At 40.0% G+C, this 22,267-nt stretch overlaps 1 protein-coding gene across 1 annotated transcript; it reads left to right on the top strand.

The window, feature by feature from the left end:
- Positions 1–1,469: 1,469 nt before the first annotated feature.
- Positions 1,470–21,667, top strand: LOC121888551. The gene is made up of 4 exons (XM_042400154.1): positions 1,470–2,048; positions 11,867–12,521; positions 13,231–13,387; positions 13,810–21,667. The coding sequence occupies exons 2-4, from the start codon at positions 11,877–11,879 to the stop codon at positions 20,886–20,888; spliced, it is 7,881 nt and encodes a 2,626-aa protein (XP_042256088.1). The 5' UTR covers positions 1,470–2,048; positions 11,867–11,876; the 3' UTR covers positions 20,889–21,667.
- Positions 21,668–22,267: the final 600 nt, after the last annotated feature.

Raw genomic sequence — 22,267 nt, 5'->3', positions numbered from 1 at the left:
AAATACAAAGAAAGGTGTATAAAATTATGTATTAGACATTAAGATTTTTCTGTTTAATGTTAAGTTGCAGCTATATAAATCCCTAATGATGTATTGATTAGAACATTTCACACAAAATAAGTGTGATATAGCGTCAAAGAAGTGCTGAGAAAAAGAACAATACAGTAGCCTAGTATAGCAGTGTATGTCAAAATAATGTTTAGGCTGTTATAAACTCAAAGCTACTTGAAGGGAAACATAAAAGTGATAAAACAGAATTCAAAGTTTAACACTTTAAGGGCTTAATCATAAAATATAGTGTAAAAATATGCCGATATAATAATATGTTGCGGCACGAATGAATAAATTAAAACGAACAGAAGCTAGGGCTGGTCATAAAATGGCTGTCTCGTGCCAGAGACCATTTTTCAAGCTGGCTGGCACGTTTGTTTCACAGTCAGGAATTGACTCAGGGAGCTGAATCAACTCCGGGCCTCTCCTGATCAGCTCGGCTCTCTCCGTTCTTTTGTTTGAATCCCCTTGTGGCATTCAGGACAATTTTTAGCTCGTGTCCAGCCGGGTAGTGAGTATAAGATGACTACATCAGCAGTCAGTTTCCTTTGCACTATGTTTTTCTTTGTGAGGCTAAAAGGTGTTGGCAGAGTACAGCGCACACTTTGCTCTCTTTGAGACTTGTGTCCTCTCGTTACAGAATTCCCTGTTGGGTTTGGGCCTCACTTCTAGGAAGCACGTACGGAAAGTGAGCAATGCTGTTAGTAGCAAAGAACACCCTGCACTGTGACTAAACATAATTAATGACCAACTAAGGGAAAAAAGGAAAGTAACAACAATTTGTCATATGGGAAGGAGAAGCCAAGGACATACATCCTATAGTTTAAATCCCACGTTGTTTTTTAAATAGATTATTTTCTTCAGTGATTCCCAATCAGGGGTATTTATGCTAATTTCTTCGGGGGGACTTGGATGCTTTTAGGTAGTCAACTAATTTGAAAGAATAGAAATTAATAGAAGTTACAAAATATATAGTACATTATATTCAGCTGTAACACTTGAAATGTCGAGAGCGCATGAAGACTAGTTAGTAAACAAACAGAGAAGTTAGCTAAAAGTGATGGATACATGGTTGAAATAAATAGCCTAAAAGTAATGAATAAATGGTGAAATGGATGAAATTAATAGACAGTTTAAATAGTTTGGTAAAAGTAACAGATAAATGGTTAAGCAGTTTATAAATAACTTAATAGCTTGAAGTAATGGATGAATTGCTTAAAAAGCTAGCTAAAGGTCAAATACATAAATGGTGAAATAGCTTAAAGTAGCCTGATGAATAAATGTTTATAAACAGTAAGTAATGGATAAAAAGTTAGAATAGTGATGGATAAATGGTGAAGTAGCTCAAATTAGTGGATGAATGGTTGAAATAGTTAGCTAAAACCAATGGATGTGAAATAGCCTAGTTAACGTTAGCTGAAAGTAATGAAAACAAAAGGATAGTTAAAGTAATGGATACAAATGTAGCTAGAAGTCAGGGATTAACAGTTAAAATAGCTAAAATAAATGGATAAATGGTTGAAATATTTGAAAGTAATGGATATGAGATAGACTGGTTAACGCTAGCTTAAAGTACTGAAGACATCTTTCAAAAAGAGACTAAAGTAAACAGTGTGAACAGCTAGATAGATGTTTGACATATATGGTGGTATTAATGAAGGAGTTCATTTGACTGGAGGTATGTCTGACAAAAAGGTCGGGAACCACAGATCTATTTGATTAAAGATTGGAAACTGAATCGATTTAACAATAGTAAAAACACTCAGGCTCAGATGTGTAGCTCACATGATAAATGTGGACCATTGTCTATGCTTTTTTTTTTTTCTTTTTTCTTTCTGTGGATCTTTGAATCTTCCAGAGAGCACCTGTCCCCACTTCCTCGTTCCGATGACTCCTGTTTGCTCCATCCATGAAAGATTGGCTGGGAACATCCTCTATCCGAGAGGAAACCAATGCTCTGTGAAATTCACACCACTCGAACCATTTTGGGATCACCGGTAGGACTTCCTAAAAAATAAAAATACATAAAAATATGGTCTATATAAAGGGGGGAGAGGGCAGAGTGTCATGACCCGGGTCAACTGCCTTTGTTGTCTCATTGTTTTTTGTGAGTGTGTACGAGTGTGCGTGCACGTGTTTGTAGTTCACATGTTTCTTCTTATTTACATTTTATCAAATCAGTTTATATTTTATTTAATTAATAGATAAATAACAATGTTTTACCACATTGGGTAAAATTTAGCTGGCTGCAAATTGAGTTGGCCTCTGTTTAAGCGATTTAATAGTTGCACACAGTTTTCTCCATTTATGGGTCATGTTGTTTGATAAGGGATTGGAAATTTGTAGGATTTATGTATTGATATGCATTTCAGACGCTGTACTTTTAATAAAATTATAAACATACATTACTGACGAACTTCCCAGTGGCGTCATGAGAATTTTTGGACCCAAAACTGAAGCCAGAAAATGACTGAGAATGATGATTTTTTTTTTTTTTAAATGAAACACAACACAACACTGTCTAGACACTGTTTGGTATTTTTCTTTTGCAATAACACAATCAGTCTGAGAGCTGTCTCTTACACAGGAAGAGTATTTGTGCTCATGTTATTGGATTATGAACTTCAAACAAATATCAAACACATTGCCACTGAAATAGCAAACAGTCCACTTCCAGTTCCCCAAAAGCTGACGGTGTGTTCCTCCCTCAGCAGGTCCTGTCTCCTTTCTGTGGGTCTGGTTTGTCCTGTCAGTGTCAGAAAATAACCAGTAACCGTCATTCTCTCAGAAATTACACACTTTAATTTTTTAAAAAATTGAAATACTGATTTTCTTCATCTGAAAGTTGTTGTAATGGTTCAGAGTCTGTTGAGAAGTCAGTTGTACTGTCAGTTGTTACCACTAGGGGTCAGCTGTGCACAGGACTACATGAAGCTCACTGTCAAATCAAACTTTTACCAGGTGTGAGTCTGTAAAAACTTATAATAATGTGATAACTGACTTTACACTAATGTAAAAACTTCCACAAATAGAGTGAAAATGCATCTGATATTTGGAAAAATGTTAACTGTAACTCTTAAAATCAAAGATAATGTAGTAAATGCGTCCTGTCATCATATTGATTGATCTTTGATCTGGCCACATTTGGCCCTGATGATATCATATTGTGATATTTAAATGTATAATATCGCTTTTTTTATTAAATTTTAATTTATTTGTGAATAATAAAGTATTGTAATATACCACATTTACCATATAAATGGAAGTGAGTTACCACCAAACAACATTTACAGATCCTTTAAAGGTAAATCTATTTTACATTTTGGCCAATTATTACATAATCAATGACTGATTATGTAATATTATTCCCTGCATTCATTTGTTTACTACTGGAGGTGATAAATAATTTACCACTGACAGTTTAACCTTGGAGGTGCGGGGCGACGTCACTCTACAGTACTTGGGAAAATGTATGAGAGCGAGGGAGGGTGAGAGCATGTGAGCCTGCTGCGAGTCTCATATTGATCCAAGTGAGGTGGCGTGGCCCAGTAATCCCTGACAGAGGTCACGCTGTGGTCACGCACAGCCCGGTGTTTTAAAAGCTCAGGCTCTGCTGCCATTACTACCATATGCTTGTGTTTTGTAAGACGTCACTTGAATGGTTTGTTATGGCACACTGTAAATCATCATAAACACGTGACAACATTATAATGACCTCATTTACCTCACTGGTACGGCACTTATTAATAATAATAATAATAATAATAATGATAATACATTTAATTTGTACCACTTTTCATTCATAGTGAAACTCAAAGTGCTACAGTATTAATAACATAGAACACAGTATAAAGAAAGTGGTAATAATAACAGTAATAATAGTAAAAGTAATAAGAGGGAGTCTGGGGTCTGCACTGCCCTCAGATGGCTGTTCAACAAGCCTGGTGCAGCAGAGCAGAAGACTTGATCCCCCCCCCAATGGTCTGGGGCTTGGTACTGGGAGGCCAGAGGAGCAAGCTGCTGGCAGATCTAAAGGGTGCGGGTGTTGGTTTGTGGTGTGATCATTTCCTGTAGGTGGGGAGGCGCATGTCTGTTGATGGATTTGCATGTGAGGAGACAGGGAGCCCGTGCAATGAAAACAGAATTGGTGTAATAATAAGTTGCTGTTTTCGCACTCTCATCAGGATCCTGGCAGCGCTAGTCTGAATTTACTGGAGCTTGTGGATGCTCCTGCCATGGATCCCTGTGAAGAGCTGTATTGCAATAGTCAAGTCTTGAGGAAGTTTCTCTGCATCTGACAGGGTTAGAGACATGCGGAGCTTAGAGATCTTTCTGAGATGATAGAAAGAGGTTTTTGCAGAGGTGACTTATACAGTCATCAAAAGTCAGCTGAGGGTCAAACTTAACACTCAGATTAGTGACTGAGAAGGAAAGGGGGAAATCCTGGCTGTCAAGGTAGGGTGAGGTATGGGGGGGATGACCAATACGGAGAGCTTCAGTTTTGCTACTGTTTAACTAGAGGAGATATTTTCATATTGAAAAAGGACAGTAAACATTACAACTTCCCCGAAGATTAGACTACCTTCCTTTCTAAAAAAAAACTTAAGTATATAAAAAAAGTAACATGAATACTCTTCACCCCTGACGAATATCCTTACAGTGTATGTATACAATAGACACCATCTCCACTGAAATTGAGGGGGGAAGTAACCTGTTTGTGAACCCTGAATATCAGGAACAGTGATCTTCAACAGCCCACACAGACAAGTCAAACAGTGGACGACTCAGATTCACCACATCCTTTTGTTGTCGGGTTGAGAGAATGTCAAGGCCAACCCAATAAGTCTTTATCTTGGCTATGGTGTGTGTGCGTGTGTATGGGTGTGTGTGTGTTAGTCAGTGTTGATGAAAGCAACAGAGAGGAGAAATAGTGACTACGTGCACATTCCTGTGTATATACCCACTAGTAAAATGTGTGTTTCATTGTGGACACCCAGTACAGTACATGTGCTGCCCGCAGCGTCTGGAAAGTCCATTTGCGCGGCGGTCAGGATGCCAGTGTCTCACACAGGGAGGCCGCCTGTCTCGCCCTCTCAACTCCACTCAACTCTGTTGCTCAGTGACTGACCCTTAATCAGAGGAAGGTTGTCTGATGCGAGCACAGACGGATAAATCACTCCTCACCCCGGGCTGCTATCTGGGTCGCGCGTAGCCAGGTTGTCCCGTCAGCGGACTGGCCCTCCGCCCGGCCCCTGCAGAGCTAACAGCCATGTGGTATGAGCCCTTTGGTGAGGAGAACCATGCCTGCCGCTGCCCTCTGGAGAATAACACTCCACATTCTGCACATATCAGTATTTATACTCCTGCAGAGTGGACTGGTTACTGATGTACCTTCACAATCCGCAGACATTCAGAAGACACTGCAGTGCTGAAACATTTTGTCATTCTTTAACCTGCGATTGTTTTTTTGTCCTTGCCTGTGTGGTGTTGTGTTTTTGCTCTTTTGTACTATATCTTCTACTGTTAAGACTCATGAGAATGCTTTGGTTTTCATTACTGTTTTGTATTGAACTGTGTTGGAAGGTTGAATTTTGCTATCAGCTCAGTCTTGGTGACCATCATCAACCATTTGATTTGAGGTGTTTGTAGCTCTTCACACAGCCGCTAAAGGACACGTTAAGCTTTTCTAACATGAGCCCCTACAACAATAAAAAGACTATTTTTGAATTAGGTGACAATATTTGTGATTTTTATTTGTCTGCACTTTGTATAATTCTGTTACAGTTTAGCTCATAAGTCTCCTCATAGACAATAGTCTGTCATTTTGTAGGTATAAGTATCTTAGTTTAGACATTATTAACATTCACCTTTATACTTTATGCATTGCAGAGCTTGACAAGCTATTTAGCCTCTGATGCCTTAATTTTCAGTACCTTGGAGGGAACATATTGCTCAGCCACAATTCTATGATGCTAATGATGTATTTCCATGCAAAGCATGCACCCCAAATCCTGACGACCGCTACGTTTATGCATGCATGTACAGTTTAGATGAAAGGATGCGATTTTGAGAGCTTCTCTCACTTTTTTCGGTCATATTTTTCTGGCACAAAGAGGGGAAATAAATCAAGGAACACAAGGATGGATTGGACTGTAAAATACTAAAATAAAGCAGGTTTTTGTCGCAGTAGATGCTGTAGTTGTAGTTGTGGTTCATAAGTGTAGCAGCATTGTGAAAGAAAATACCAGTGTGAGCGCATGCAGTTGGTTGGTCTCTTTCTTCATCCTTCTTGCCAGAACATTAACAAGACTTAATGAATCGTTAACTTCTGGTTCAGCCAACACAGATTAGGTTCTGCCGGCTGTTGTTGTGGGCATCGATAGTACACTCGTGGATGCTTTAAAAATGAGTCAGTTCCATCTGCTTTGCTTGGAAACTGAAACAAAACATACACATACTGTATAGTTTTCTTTTTTTGTTATTGTTTTTTTTTTTTTTTTTTAATCATTTTCGATCCAAGAAAACTGTTGCTTCCACACCAAACAAAAACAGCTTTTCACTTCTGTGGCTTTTGTGATTGCCTCTGAATTGTCCTATCATTTTGGCAAGCACTCTCTCAAAAAAGAGGAACTTTGATGTCAAGAGACTATTCTTATAAAAAAAAAAAAGGTTATAATAAAAGAAAAGAAAATAAGAAATAAATAAAATTGAACTACTAGATGCAGCTATGTTTATGTTCTGCAGTGGAGGAAATATTCAGATCTTACAGGTAAAGAAGCAATAACACAATCTAAAAAGTATAACTAAACTTATACTGAAGTATTGAAAAGGTAATAGCAGCAACATGTACTTAAAGTATCAACATTAAGAGATATACACAAATATACACAAACGTTGGTTTGATTGTATTGTATGGTATGTGAAGCTGTGCTACTGTATGTTTTTTCCTTTTTGAACTTATGTCCTTTATGTTTGCACTCGTGCTGTATGTGACGTATTGTTACAGCTATTCCGTCTCTACTGGGATTAATTCCACCAGTCAAGCCGTGTGGTAATAAGAGAAACTTGAACTTGAACCCAACTTAAGTATTTTAGTGTAAGACAAATCAAATTATGCTCTAATGTGTCAATTATGTTGGTTATTGCTAACTGGTAGCTTGTCACAAAGCAGCATATGGTTTTTCAAGAAAGTAGCTTGGTTGGTAAGTGATGCTATGATAATGCTATGTGGTTAATCCCTTGTTTTACTGTTGTTTCATCTGTAATGGCACTCAAATGTATTAAAATCAGGCGTATTTTGCTAATGCTGCTTAAAAACAAACATTTAATTGATCAAATTATAGCCTATAAATGTTGTGTAAACAAAGACTGAAATACATATTCAGAGACTGACAAAGAGTGACCTTTAAGTTGATAAATGTGACTCAGTTTAAACCTAAAGTAGATGCCTTTTCTTCGTATTAGTGTCTGTGTTCTTGTTTTTTAGATTAGAGAGAAATTTTACTTATTTTAGGTACTTTATAAATTCTACAGCACCTCAGAAAAGTACAATACTTTTAAAATGTGCCTAGATTCTTTCCACCACTGGTGGTAAATGTTATGGTGTGTCCCATTTGTTATGTCATTGAACAATTAAAGCAGATGCTGAAGGGAGAAGAAAGAAAATGAAAATAATATGAAAACAACACCCACGTCTCTGATCGTAATTAACAGGAATCATAGTCAGTTTGAATGCAGCCTAATTGAATAATGGTCATATCAGTGAACGAGTGGGAGTGTGGAGTGATTTACCGCACAGAGGAGCGTGCTTATCTCTCTCTCTGTCCCATGCAGGAAACACTGGGATGTCACCAGGCAGATTAAAAGCTTGGCACAGCTGATACAGAGCGCTCAAAATGGATGGGGTGGGGAACTCTGACTGCTGTGCGAGGGGTTTTGGAGGGGAGGGGACGGGCGGTGGCGTGACCTTATGAGTCTTAGTTGGCAGGGATTCATTCAAAATCTGGGAATTCCACTGGAAGTTAAGGTTGGAAAAAAGATGTAACATCATGTAACTTGACTGGAATTTTGAATAGCAAGCATATTTTTTGGCTCAACATCTGCCAGGCCACATTTTTTGTACTTCACACTTAACTGCTCCCAAAGGAAAAATGGAATTTATTAACATTGTTGTACATATTTCAAATTTCTGGAAGTATTATTAGTTGCTTTTGAGGGCAAGAAAATGTTAAAAATTGTAATATTTGTAAAAAATCAGCTGCCTAGTTTTTAATTAAAGTGAATGTTTAAAGCTGCTGTTAGTCACAGTGCAGCTGTATCACTTATAATTGAATTCCTGACAGCTGCAATGCTTGGAATTTTAACCAGTTCTTACAAGGGCTACAAAAGGAGCTGGACATTATTGTAAAACGACACCACAGAGGTTAAATGTGGCACCACATCAGAGCAAACTAATGTTATTTTATATGTAGCCACCGATGTATTTCTGCCCTTTGAAGCAGGAGCTGAGTGAGGGTGGCAGAGACTCTTTGCCTCTCGAATTGAGGCAATACATGCGGACTAAAAGAGAGGTGTTTGATGGGAACACAGGCAGACAGATCTGGAGGAGCAGCTGCATAGAGGACGCTGGGCCAAATATAGAAAGGGGACAAGGGCCAAAACATATCACACATTTTTTCCCATTAACAGCATAGGTTTGAATCTAACTTGGCGCCAATTAGTTGCAGTATAGGGCTTAAAAATAGAACATGGCAAGGGTGGCAATGCAGCCGGAACGCAGAGACATATCTCTGTCATGGTGGCGTGTGATTTCACGTGTAATCGTGAAGGAAAAATAACAGTGTTCATATCGCCAGCTGGTTCGTTATAACTCTGTGACGCGGAAGGTTATGTGACAAATGGAGCTTCAGACATTTGTTGCTATTACCTGTCATGCTACTTTGAGTGCAGAGCTCCAGCTCAGGCCTATTTTCAGCCTGATTCGGGTATGTTTGGCAGGATCGGTGCTGCTCTATCAGTGTGACCAGCTGTTTTTACCCGCTCTGCTTCAACATTTGCTCCTCTCTTATCTCTGCAGTGGAGGGCTGGAATGAGGGGCATGCAGGCTTCGGGCCTACCTGTTTACTCTGGGGGCTTCCTCCATTGTCCCCCCCAGCTTCCTTTAAAGGATTTTTCACATTTTTGTGCTCGTTGTTGTTTTGGGAACAGGTCATGGACTAGGCACATGGGAGCCTCCTGTGGCATTCCTGAATCTCTGTCTGGTCAGGCTCAGCAGGAATTCTTTCCTACAGCACATATTGTCTCTTTCAAACACACCTGAGATATTTTTACAGCAGCAAACCATACAGCGTGACAGTGTCATCGCTTTGTCCTCTCTCACTCTGCTGAAACCTGATAACTTTTGTGTATTCCTTTGATTATTTAACTTCAGCCACAGGTTTACTGTGGAATGAAGTCATCCCTTGAAGACTAATCCCTTTCACTACAGAAATAGACTCCGTTCAGTTCAGTTTTGGTAACTGTTATGCAACTCGTGATAGTTCATGGTTAAGCGTATACGTGACCAGCTAATACCCCCAGTAATACGGTTCAACCTAATCTACTGGAGTCCACTACCCTTCTAAACTTAATAGTATTTCTAGAACAAGCTCTATTTTATGACATGTACATTTATAGGTACTATAGAAGTCTGTATTTGTGTTTACTATTAATGTAATGTTTGTTATTTTTAAATTCTTATTTTATACATTATTATTTTACACATATATCAGACACTGTGTATGTTCCGATCACACAGGGTGAAAACAAATCTCCAAAGAGAAAGCTAATCTCTGCTACAACATATTAATTCATAATCAATCTTTATAATCAATAATCAAGCTTTCTCATCATTTAGACATATGAGAAGAAATGATCTTCCATTGAAAACAAGCGCTCTTCTCTTAGGGTCCTGCAAATAAAGAGCCCCTTAATCCTCATTACCTAAAGAGCTCCTCAATGAGATTACAACCTGCACGAAAATTACAACTGGACACCATTTTACCATCTGCTACCACTGATGGAGAAAATAATGCTCTCATTTTACAGGTTGTAAAACCTCCTGCGGGTGCAATGTTTGCTTTTATTTAAGTCTTAATATAATATTATAATAATATTATATTATAATATAAATAAGAAGAAAACACCATTGCAAAAAAAACAGAATATGTTTGTTACTGTTGTGCAACAGGCTAAAGCTCTTTGTCTGCTCTTAGTCCTCTTTATAAATGTGTTTTAGATCTATTTTAATGTAAAACTTATTAATAAATCTCAGGTCCTTAGTCCACCGCTTCAACTTGTTATGATCACTCTACTTGCATTTGTGTGACACACCTTTCTGAAGAGGATTTCCAAGCACTGCTCTTGCAGTGGAGATTAACTTTGAGCAAAGATTAAGCAAATTAACCATGATGGTGTCTCCCGAAATAAACTGTTGCTGTGCAGTTAGTTCAACGGCAGTCATGATGTAGAGCACGGAATAACATTTCATGGGACTTTTCAAAACAGTTGGGAATTTCAGGATGCTGACGTAGGTGAGTTCAATTTGAAATTTCAATTTTGAATTTGAATTTCTGTGTATTTGTTTACTTATTTAATTTATTTAACTTGTTTCCTGGTTGCAGGTATAGTAGGGAGTCAGTTATGTGCTATATTTACAGTGTTAGAAATACCATGTGGCCATGAAATGTTCACAAGATTTTGTTTTGGTTTTGTTAGCAAGTAATTATTATATCTAGTTTGTCTTAAATGTGAATAAAAATATAAAGTTGGTCTACTTACCAGAATAACAACTACTACTAGCTACTTCTATTATCTACACTGACCAATAATACTAAGTAAAACATCTTAAATGTCTTTGATAAACTTTTAATACAAAAAATATATTAAATGTATTATTAATGTATTAATAAAAAACATGTGTGGTTATTGCTTATTTATTTTTTCACGAGAAATTGAAAATTAAGCAACAATTCAAAGTTTAAAATGTTTTCATTTAATCATGTTCAGATATGAGTTACTGATGTGATAGAAAATAGGGTTTCTGTTTACATAATACTGTTAGAAAATAGTGTAATGTTTCTGATAACACTGACATAAAAGATATATTTTTCTCATACCTTGAGGATTATACTAAAATAACTGCTGGGTAATTACTGGAAAATGAGAATTATATGCCAAACACTTCTGTATTGTTTGTGAAACGCTTTGCAGTGTGTTGCTAATCAGGGTAATCAAATACTTAATCAAATAATTGAAGGTGCCATTCACGTGGCAGGTTTCCCAGAAGCCTGGTCAACTTACCTGATGGCTGCAGTTGTGCGAAGTAAACAACATATGTTTGTAAGACGTCATTCAGCTGTTTGCTGAATGACAGCTTGAACATGTTGTGTGTTGACCCAAGTGCAAAAGTCCAATGATGAGCAGTTGTCACTTTAGATCTTTTTATGATCATATACTTGCCAAACCTGTCTTAATCTTCTCATGATTATTTGTTGCATCGCTGACAGGAATTATACTATTTCCAGTATTACCTATTTCTTATACAGTATATTCAAAGCTGAACAAAACAAATGGAAGATTTCTGTGAAGGCTATTGTCTGTTGTAAAAAAATGTGTTTTATGTGTAGAGGCGCCTTTAGAAATGTTCTAAAGTCAACACTACGTCTTGGATTTGAGATAAACATCAACTGAGAAGCTTATAGTGGACAAAAGAAGCTTCCTCAACATCCCTGCTTAATGTCTAATTCTTTACTTTGCTCTCTTTCTTCCCTTGCAGACAATAAGAGATGATGAATGAGACAGGGCTTCGGAGGATCCCCCCTGACCAGTCGTCAGGGAGTGGGCACACCTTTGGCACCGCACGCCACCCAAGCATCATTGACCCTATTCTATCCAAGCGAGTGTGCTTCTACAAAAGTGGAGATGCTCAGTTCAATGGTCTGCGTATGGTCATCAACAACCGTACCTTTAAAACCTTCGATGCACTCCTAGACAGCCTGTCTAAAAAGGTTCCCCTGCCATTCGGGGTGAGGAACATCACCACCCCTCGTGGGGTTCATGCAATCTATACTTTGGATGAACTGGAGGATGGGAAATCCTACATCTGTTCTGACAACCGTAAGGTAAAACCTATCAACTTGGCGCTGGCCAGGAAGAAGCTGCCGCCCTGGTACCACGCCAGGCCTGCTAGCTCCCGTCGTCGGACTGTGCAGCAGGCCAGGTTTTTCCCTGGAAAGAACATCCATGGGCAGGAGCCGGTGGTTGTGCGCACACCAAAGAGGCTACTGGTTTTTCGCAATGGAGACCCCTCAGTCAAACACACTGTGCTGCTTCAAAAGAGGACTACACCCACATTTGAATCTATCCTGGAATATATTTCAGAGCTGATGCAGTTCCATGTGGTGAAATTACACACACCTGATGGCAGACGTGTGAGTGTTCTCCTCTATCAATACAACACAAACTGTAAACCGCAGTAAATTTATGAGGAAAAAAGGATTTTTCAAGCACTTACAGACTGGTAAAATCCTAAAAAAACACAATATATCTACCAAACCTCCTCTCCTCCTGAAGAAATCAAACAAAAACTGAAAGTCTGTAGGACAAATTAAACGGCCTAATCTGTAATCTCAAAACACACTCAAGTATAGCCTCATCCAACAAACCCTGACCATCTTTACTGACTTTAATTGTAAAGACACAGGTGTATATTTTTTGTATTTTACTTCCCTAAAATGAACTGTTAAGTGCAAGTGTGCACGTTTCTGGTTTTGGTAGCAGCATTATTGACCCATAAAGGACTTACTTGAACCTGCCTGTAATAACTGTCACATGAGGAGGGAAAGTGTTAAGCTTCTTAGGCAACTAACCGTAATACCTAGAACGGCATTCTGGGATACTACACTGTAAGGCTTTAGGTCGAGGATCTGTTGTAAATTGAAAGCCTCGTGGTATTTTAAGGTGCTATTTTATCAAATAATGCATCAATTTTAGACTTGTCATACACATACATGCATGTACAGAAATTCTCAATTATACTACTCCCTGAGATACTTAGAATAAAATGTTTTTGTTTCTGTTGCTAATACAGTTAAATGCCATGAAAGTGACACTTTTTTTTTATTTATCTGTCTGCTGTAGGTGGATGGTCTCCCAGGCTTGATATTGTGCTCTGGGACTGTAGTGGCTGCAGGCCGGGAGCCTTTCCGGTCCGCAAACTACGATGCACAGAAATCACCAGCCCCAACACGGCTGTCTACCAACCGAACGGGTCTCAGAAGACTAAAGGCTTTAAACCGTACGTTTTCTAAAGAATTACCTTGCAATAACTTATTTAGTTAATTAAAATTACAAATTGATTAATGTGTCAGTCCAATAGGCCTTTATTCTTATGACACACACAGAGCGTCTGCAGTAATCTACCTGCTCTCATGGGATGAAGATTGGGAAAGTGCTGAGACAATGATATTACGCATAATACCATAGATGACCTACATACACCATCTATGTGGCTGCCGGCTATTGTTCTTCATGAGCTGTGAATACGTGTACTATCTCTCTAACTTTTCTTTCTCTTTCTTCTCCCTTCATGCTTCTTGGGTATCCTCTAAAACCGCCTGCCTATTCTCTTCAATCATTGCCTCAAATCTTTGGACATTTCTTCTTCATTTTTCAACATTTTTTTTTTTACCTGCTTGGCTTTTTTGACTAACTGAAAAGGTAAAAAGAAGTCACTATCATATTCATCGAAGTCAAGAAACTTCTCCCCCTCATCGGAGAGGTACATTGTGAATCGGATTCATAACTCCATTGCGGAAAGTTCATACGACGTACCCAGTAACCCCACCAACTCCATTGAGTTGGAGTCAAGCCGTTTACTGGAGTCAGTCGCAGAAACGGAGGGTGACACCTGCCTTGGCGATGGAGGTGAGGGACAGGGCTGTTTAATGCCCACTGAAGATGACATTGAGAAGTCCTTTCGGGTGAACGAGGATGGCAGCATGACAGTGGAGATGAAGGTGCGGTTGACAATTAAGGAAGAGGAAACCGTCCATTGGACCACCACCCTGACACGATCCAGTGTAGCCAATCAGCTTAATGCGGCCTGTTTACCAGCGCCTGAGCCAGAGAAGGAGATTTGCTCACCTAACTCAAACTCACTGGATTTACAAAACTCAGTTGCCTCCATTGACACCATCAACAGGGACAAAACTACAGATGACAACGATGAGGATCCACCATCGCTGGGTAGCGGAGCTTTCAGTGAAAATAGTAATGAAGAGGATAATATCAAAGTACAGACGAATGTGGCGTCCCCTAGGAGAGCTCAAACCCCAGGACACAAGCAAATTAGAAAAAAGCAAGCTTCTTTGGAGAACATAAAATCAGTGACAGCAGACGGGATTCAAGAGGGTATGGTTGGCTCTTACTCGTACAGAGAGCAAACAGAAAATAGAGCCATGACAGAGCAATACTGCATGGTCAAGCAGACTAGCACTAGACCAGTACCCAAACCCAGAAGACTTGGCTCTGTGGATGCCAAAACTATAAACAACAGAAATATATCCACATTCAATTCAGCTAGCAGGACTGAAATCCTGCAGACTGAATCCGGCGAGGAGGAGGTCACTGAAACTGTCTTACACATATATGAACAGCAGACCTGCCAGGATAATTTCCTTGCAAACTTTTATGCACATGAAGCATCTACATCTGGGATATATTTTTCTAGGCCAGCTACTTCGGAAACAGGACAGCTCTCCTCCAGTAATGAATTCGAACCCGAGCTCTGGAGACCCTCGACAGCTTCTGAGTCCATTAGCATCTGGAGGGCTGAGAGCATGTCAGTAACATCTGATTTAACCTTGCCGTCACTTAAGACCGGTGCAATTCAAGCAACAAATAGGCAGCAACAATTCCCAAAGTCCACTATTGGCAAAGAGAAGCCACAACAAAGAGAGGTTAATAAAGACAAGAGGATATCCCCGAAACCCAAAGTGATCAACAAACGCGTTCATCGGCTTATGACACCAGGCAAAAGGCGAAACAAAACTTCTGCAGAAGCAACTGAGAAACATAAGAAAGTGAAAACTTTCTCCAGCGCTGGATTCATTAAGAGAATTTATGGGAATAAATCAAAATCAGCAAAAAGCATGATGAAGCTTAAAAAGAGACCGACACAAGACGGGGATGGGGGTGTTAGAACAAAGACCTCACAATCATTGGACGACACAATAAAAGAACTAAACATACCATCACCACAAAAGATAAATATAAGTGAGACAGTTTCTCCTGAAATAAGCAGGCTGAATGTTTCTCCCATCGAGGTAAAGCAGCCACGGGGAATATTGGAACGTCAGACATCAATGCATCAAGAGAAAAAGAATAAAAATGAGTCTTATGATGTCAGCGAAAGCATGTCACTGCCTGCTTTTAACTCCTCCAGCTCTGTTACTAATGAATATGTAGAGAACTGGCTGGAGAAAGCCCATCTTAACCCCACTGCAGTTCTTCATGTGAAAACAGAAAACGGTATGTTCAGGGAGTCAGAAGATAATCATGGGTTGATCGCTGTTGCAGAGGAGGAAAAGTGTTGTGAGAAATTAGAAATGCAAACATGTCAAACTTTCACAACTGACCCACTGCCTGAGAATGTGCAAGGAACTTCAATCAAACAGAGAATCCAGTCCTTTGAAAACAAATCAGGTCCATCAGTGGAGAAAACTACAGTCACGCAGCAAATTGCTCATAGTCATGCCATCTCTACAAATACAGACAACTGCAATAGTTTTGCTCAGAATAAGACAGAGGAAATAAAACCCCACTCGATTGGTATCTCCTCTGAAATAAATCCACTAACTAATACGGCCTCAACAGAAATACCATCAGGCAGTGAAGTGGAAAATAAATCAAGACCAATCAAAATCTCACTTCAAAAGGCAACACCTTACAATACACTTTCAATGGAACTACCACCTCCACCGTCACCATCGCCACCACCTGCTGAAAGCCCTGTTGAAAAACCAGAGCTATCAAATGCTGAACATTGCACGGTGGATGTACCTTCAGTGGCCAGCAGCCCATTATACAGGCTCTCATCAGTGAGCAGTCAAAAGTCAGATAGTCATCCATTATCAATCAGTCCTACATCTGACATGGCCGAATCACCAACTGACCACACAATGGAAATGACAACATCAAGTCAGACTGACATTCCTCTCTCACTGAGGGAAGCACAACTACCAAAAACTGTCAAAAGGGCCCCATTGGTCAGTAATATATCTCTTGAAAGGAAAATGTCTCTCAGAAAGGCTTGTCTGGATAAATATACTTTATGTAGTGAAGCCACCATAGAAACAAGCACATCATCTATTCCCATCAACACAGTGGCTGATAATGTGCAGCCAAACGACATCTGTTCAACAGAGACACAACATCCAAGCAAAACCCAACCAGAAGAGGCACAACAATCGATGTCAGAACTGATGAGCAGTCAATCATGTTGTACTTCTGCGTCTCCAACTAGTGTAACATCTGAAGAGAAAATATCCTCAAACAGTATTTCTTCAAGTGAGACTCCAACACCAAGTAATCACCCATATATAGAGACAACACCATCAACACCATCAACTCAGGTATCATCACCTAAACCCTTGGTGAAAAAAGTAAAAATCATGAGCAGTCCGTCTCCAGAGAGGAACCCCCAAACAAATAATTTCTCCTCTGAACTTGCTAATAACTCTCCAAAACTAACATCATTACATAACCACCCTCTTGATGAAACTATGTCACCAAATATCGGAAGACGAAAACAGGAAACACCAAATTCCAGCCCCTCTCCTGAGATAAAGCAGAAGCTTAATAAATCCAAGCAAAAGAAACCCTCTCCATATTCTCAAACTCTGGACATGGTGTCACCTCCTGTCAGACACAAGTCAAATAGAAAGTTGCTCTCCGGAAACCTCTCCTCAGACAGTGCATCAGAGTCTCCAACTAAGACACAAAGAAAAACGCCATCCAAAAGTAAGCATCACCAAACACAACAGCCAGTAAAATCAACTGCTGAGCTGGACAAAACATCAGAAACATCTGATCAGAGTGATGACAATAAGGTGAACGAGACAGATGACCTTGCAAAAGCCTATCAAGATAAACCCATGACAGACACACAAATAATGCCACAGCCATTAAACATCGCAAACCAGCCAAACATGAAACCCGTGCTTCAGAAAATTTGCTACTCAATCAAGGCAATTAGACAAATCACACAGAACAAACGCCAATCATGTCTGGAAAAGTCCAACAGCTTGCCTGACTTCTCCTCTCATGTGGCCACTACATTTGGCTCATCATCTAAAGCTCTCCTTGCTTTCTTGTCCGTCATGACTCTAAAGGAAGGTATAACTAACCTAAATATGGAAGAGCTGAATGTAAACAATGTCAGTTGTGCCGAGGCTTTAAAAATGATCGATTCCCTCAGAGAAATCGCCAGCATTGAAGATTCCCAGAAGTTAAAAACTAGTTTGTCTGATTTACAAAGGTCAGCTTCGAAACAGCTCCTGGAAAGTTGGAGGGGCTTTCAAGAATTTAGTGACAAATGCAAGAGTCGCAGCTCAACACCGAATTATTCGGAGAAAGAATTTTCCGAACAAGACTGTGGCATTGAGGAAAATGTTATTGATGAGATAATGGGTGAACTAGACATACCTGAGACACTTAAGGAGGAACTGGCTTCTCTTTCGGTGGATATCGGAAGTGAGAGTGACAATGAGGAAAAGACATCTTCCAGGATTATCGAAAAAGAGGAATCGTCACCAGATAAAAATAGTGATGCTGACATACTCCATCCCACAAATGAGGCTGTTAATGTCAATAATGAAACTCAAGATGAGAAAGTTAATGTCGATGTGAGTTCCATCATTAAAAGATTCACAGACATTAGCCAGCTGAAACAATCCAACTTAGAGATAGCCAGTCAGAAAATTAAAAATGTGTCTGATGATTTAAAGCAGGTTCTAACTGACGAGGCATCTAAAGACGACAACGATGTGGCCAAATGTCCGCCACCAGATGAACATAATGATAAACAGATATCTGAGGAAAGGCAGCTTCACAGTCAAGAATCATTTGCGAAAGAGAGCAGCGAGGACACGCAGACATGTAAGGATGTAGTGAATGAAGAAAATCAGGGGGCAGAAAAACAGCAGCAAGGCCACAATGAAGACACATCAAACCAAGAAAAGGAGAACATGACTGGCACCGACAGTTGTAGCTCTGAAGTAGAGGAGCAAGATACGGAGTGTGGGCAAAGTGAGGAAAGCATACATACTCCTGAGAATGAGCTTACCTATGATGATGAGTCAGGTTCAGATGACGAACGGCAGAAGATGTCAAGTGCCAATAAAGATTTAGAGCAGAAAGTGAGCTGTGAGGAAAGTGTATCTGAAGCTGGTCAACAACAAAGCTCAGAAGAGGAGCCAGAAGTTGAATGTGAGGAGATGAAACAGGAGAGCAGGGACTTATCCAACCCTGAAACTCACTTTGAACCAGCAAGCGCTGACTGCTATGTGGAACTGCATGCCAGCAGGAAGGGAAGCACCTCCAGCCCAAATAGTGAAAATCAGTCATTGTCAGAGGAAGAGCAATCAGAGGTTGAATGTGAGGAACCGAGCAACAATGATGCCTTGTCTGACCCTGCAAACCCAGAGAGTGAAACAGGCTGTATGGGACTGAATGCCAGTGCTAACAAAAGCGTGTGTAACTCAGACGTGGATGAGCCCTCTTCTTCAGAAGAAGAGCAGCCAGAGGTTGAATGTGACAAGCTGAGCAACAAAGATATCTTGTCTAACCCCACAAATCTGGCAAGTCAAACAGGCTGTATTGGACTGAATGCCAGTGCTGACGAAAGCACGTATAATTCAGACATGGATGAGCCATCTCCTTTAGAGGAAGAGCAGCCAGAGGTCGAATGTAAGGAACTAAAGGTTATCGTTGAGGAAAGTTTGTCTGAACCTGAGGAAGAACAGGAGAGCACGGAGGAAGAAGAACACCTCAGTGATCAGCGGGATCATGAGGAACAAATGAAAAAGTGTGAAGAGTTAAACTCTTGGAGAGAAGAGACAGAGGAGGAAAAGGTTACCTCAGAAGATGAGGACATTTATGCTGATAATACTGTAAAAGGAGATTTAAGCAATTTGATAGAAAATCAGGATTCATATATCATTAAAGACAGTGATAGCTTGATAGAAGAAGAAAAGCATTATAGTTTTGAGGTAGAAGAGGACAGTGGCAATGACCACAGCAGCTGTGAAGAACATATAGAAGTAGAGCAACCAAAAGTCAAAGACAAACAAATCAGCAGCTCTACTGAGGAAGAATTAAGCTGCTATGACAAAGGGTCCAGCTCAGAGGAGGAACATGTCAATATGGACAGACACATAAAGGAGAGCTGTGCAGAACATCAAGAAACTCCTGCAATGGCAAAACCGCCTGAAGATACAAACTGTGAAAAGGCTGTGGAAAATCTCAAGCATCAATCTGAAGTCATAATATCACAGTCGGTCGCAGAGAGGGTGAGTTTTCTGGAAAAGGTGGCTGCTGATACCCAGAAGAGAAAAACTGTTACAGAAAGTTCCACCGTCACATGTGTATCACAAAAAAATGTCCCTCTTGTGTCACATATTGAGGAATTATCCTCTGAATCTCCCACATCTCAGCCAGCTCTCATCACCCAATCAGCCCCTCAGTCATCATTATCTTTCAGCTACGATTGCGGTGGCGTTATAACCACAGAGCCCGAGGGCAGCAGGGTGAAGTCAATCAGAGAAATGTTCCTGGCAAAGAGTTCCACAGATACTCAGCCCGGGCAGAGACGTTTTCCGAGCCCGAACAGATCAGAGCTGCCCGAGTTAAGAGCACAGACGTCAGCTAGTGGCGGCTATCAGTCTCAGACTTCAAGCGAGCTGTCCAGTGGCGAGGATGATTCATCGCGGACACCCATCACTAAAGGCTTTGTGAGGAGAACAATTGAAAGGCTTTATGGCAAGAAGGATGCTAATATTGATGAGGTCTCAAGTGAAAGGCCTCCATCTGCACCCAAGCAGAAAAAGAAAGAACAGTCAAGCATTTTCTCTCCTTTCCACATGGCCAAAACGATGTCTGAGTTGTCTTACTTCAATTCCACTAATGCGTTAGACACCTTAACTGAAGCGACACGATGCATTGCTTTTAATGCACAAGTCGGGCCTGGAGACAGTGTCCCTATTGATAAAGGAAGATGGCTCTTAAACGAGAACACACTGATGAGAAAGTCTGTTTCAGACCCAGTTGGAATAAACAAAAACTGTCCCAAAAATGAAGGAATGTGTGAGGATACAGAAGAGAGCACTCCATATTCCCTTTTCAGTACAAAGTCTGAACTGGAGGAGACAAAAAAGTCATTTTCAAAAAAGTGTACCTACTTTTCTTTGCCCCACGCTAGTGACTCAGACGTGTGTCAGGATGACCTGAGTACTGCGAGCAAAGGCAGCGTGAATGGTGACAGTGTCACGGGGACAAAAGACAGTTCTGAGGACACCGCAACGTTGGCAGAGAGGAACGGCACACTGCCCGGTGTCGGTATTAGCGACTTTAAGATGAAAGATAACAAAGTGCACCCACTGATCGAGGTTCCGTCTGATGGTGAGGTTGTAGCAGTGCAGCCTGGGAAAGGTCAGGGTGTTGTCAACAGAAGGATTCAGGAGCCTGATGTGTTGGACTTGCTGTACAATTTTTGCGGTGAACACTGTCCCATCCTGTGAGGACATTTCATTTAGCGTTAAAAATAAATCACACAATCATAAATCAAGGACTAAGGACTTAATATGTCAAAATACATGTACATTGCTGGGCTACAGTATATTATCTTGTCTTTGGTGCCTACATTTTAATGTTGCCATAGCTATGGCATAATACACTATCATATGTCAACTCATTTGATCTCACTGCTGAATGTGTAACAATGGTTAAACCCTTCTTCAACCTTGATATTTCACCATGTGTGTTCAGAGCTTGTGATGCAGTTCATGCTCCATGTTCAGTGTAAAATTAGTGAACATTATTGATTGTGTATTTGCCACGCACACACTCCAGAGCAGCTGTTTCCTTTTAAAGGTTGCCTGTCAACATAACAGGTACGCAGAGCATTACTGTAATCTTGTTTTAAAACTCTTAAAACAGATCAAGTCCCCCGCAGATGTCAACAAGGCAACAAGGCCAATCCCCCACTGCACCGAGCAAACGGGTCAGTTCGTGGTCGCAGCTGCGGTGGTTCGGCCTTCAGAGTTCAGGTCAAAACGGTGCTGTTTCTTTTCTAAACAGCCACAAAACAACTGAATTTGAAACAGGTTATATTAAGATTGTAGAAATTGTCAATAATTGATAAGTGTGACATTTGATTTAATATTGTTTTGTATATTTAAAAGTGTCTAAATTGTAAATATAAGTAAACATAGCTGAAGACATATTTAAGATAACCTGACCTTTATAAATAGGATAAGGAGTTTTATGGTTTACAATGTGGCAGCTGTGACAACTTTGTCTATTTAAATTTGTGTGTAAGAATAAAAGTGTGTATTTGCAAATGTTGTTTTTGTCTTTTATTTTTTTTATCTAACTTCTTGGATCTAGACTAAATTCAGTCCAAATATTGATTCTTGGTTATATTAAACATGCTGTACATTTTGTCTCACAAGGACATTCAGGCGATCGAGATGGTCTTAGTGTGAGAGTAAGAGTCAAAAGGCCAAGGTGACCGTTGTTAAAGATACCTTAGGAGGCTCAGCTCAGTTGTTTTCTCCTACTGATCAGTATCAGATCTCCAATGAGGAGCGGAGACCTCTGTTTTCTCACTCTCTGCCTGAGGAAGTATCCGTGTTGTTCTAAGGTTGTTTTGTTTCTCAGAAGTTGCCATCGAGCTGGCCCGTGTTGTGACAGGAGCGTCGAGGAATGCGCTAAGAGGGGAGTGTTTACATCTGCAACTACAAAGAGAAAACAGCCAGACGTTTCCCACATTTGACCTTATATAGATGCACGATCAGTAACTGTATTTCATAAAGACATTAGCAAGACTTATTCTGAAATGATAAAATAATTAAAATATCAAATTCTTACCACATTGGCCACAAGGTGTCACTGATGA

Source organism: Thunnus maccoyii, chromosome 21 (assembly GCF_910596095.1).
Source record: "Thunnus maccoyii chromosome 21, fThuMac1.1, whole genome shotgun sequence".
Classification (NCBI taxonomy): Eukaryota; Metazoa; Chordata; class Actinopteri; order Scombriformes; family Scombridae; genus Thunnus; species Thunnus maccoyii.
This window is presented reverse-complemented; position numbering and strand designations above follow the sequence as displayed.

Coding starts and splice junctions, on each gene's coding strand:
- LOC121888551 (XM_042400154.1), top strand. CDS start 11,877: ATGATGAATGAGACAGGGCTTCGGAGGATCCCCCCTGACCAGTCGTCA. Junction 12,522..13,230: donor ACACACCTGATGGCAGACGT/GTGAGTGTTCTC, acceptor TGTCTGCTGTAG/GTGGATGGTCTCCCAGGCTT. Junction 13,388..13,809: donor AAGACTAAAGGCTTTAAACC/GTACGTTTTCTA, acceptor CTAACTGAAAAG/GTAAAAAGAAGTCACTATCA.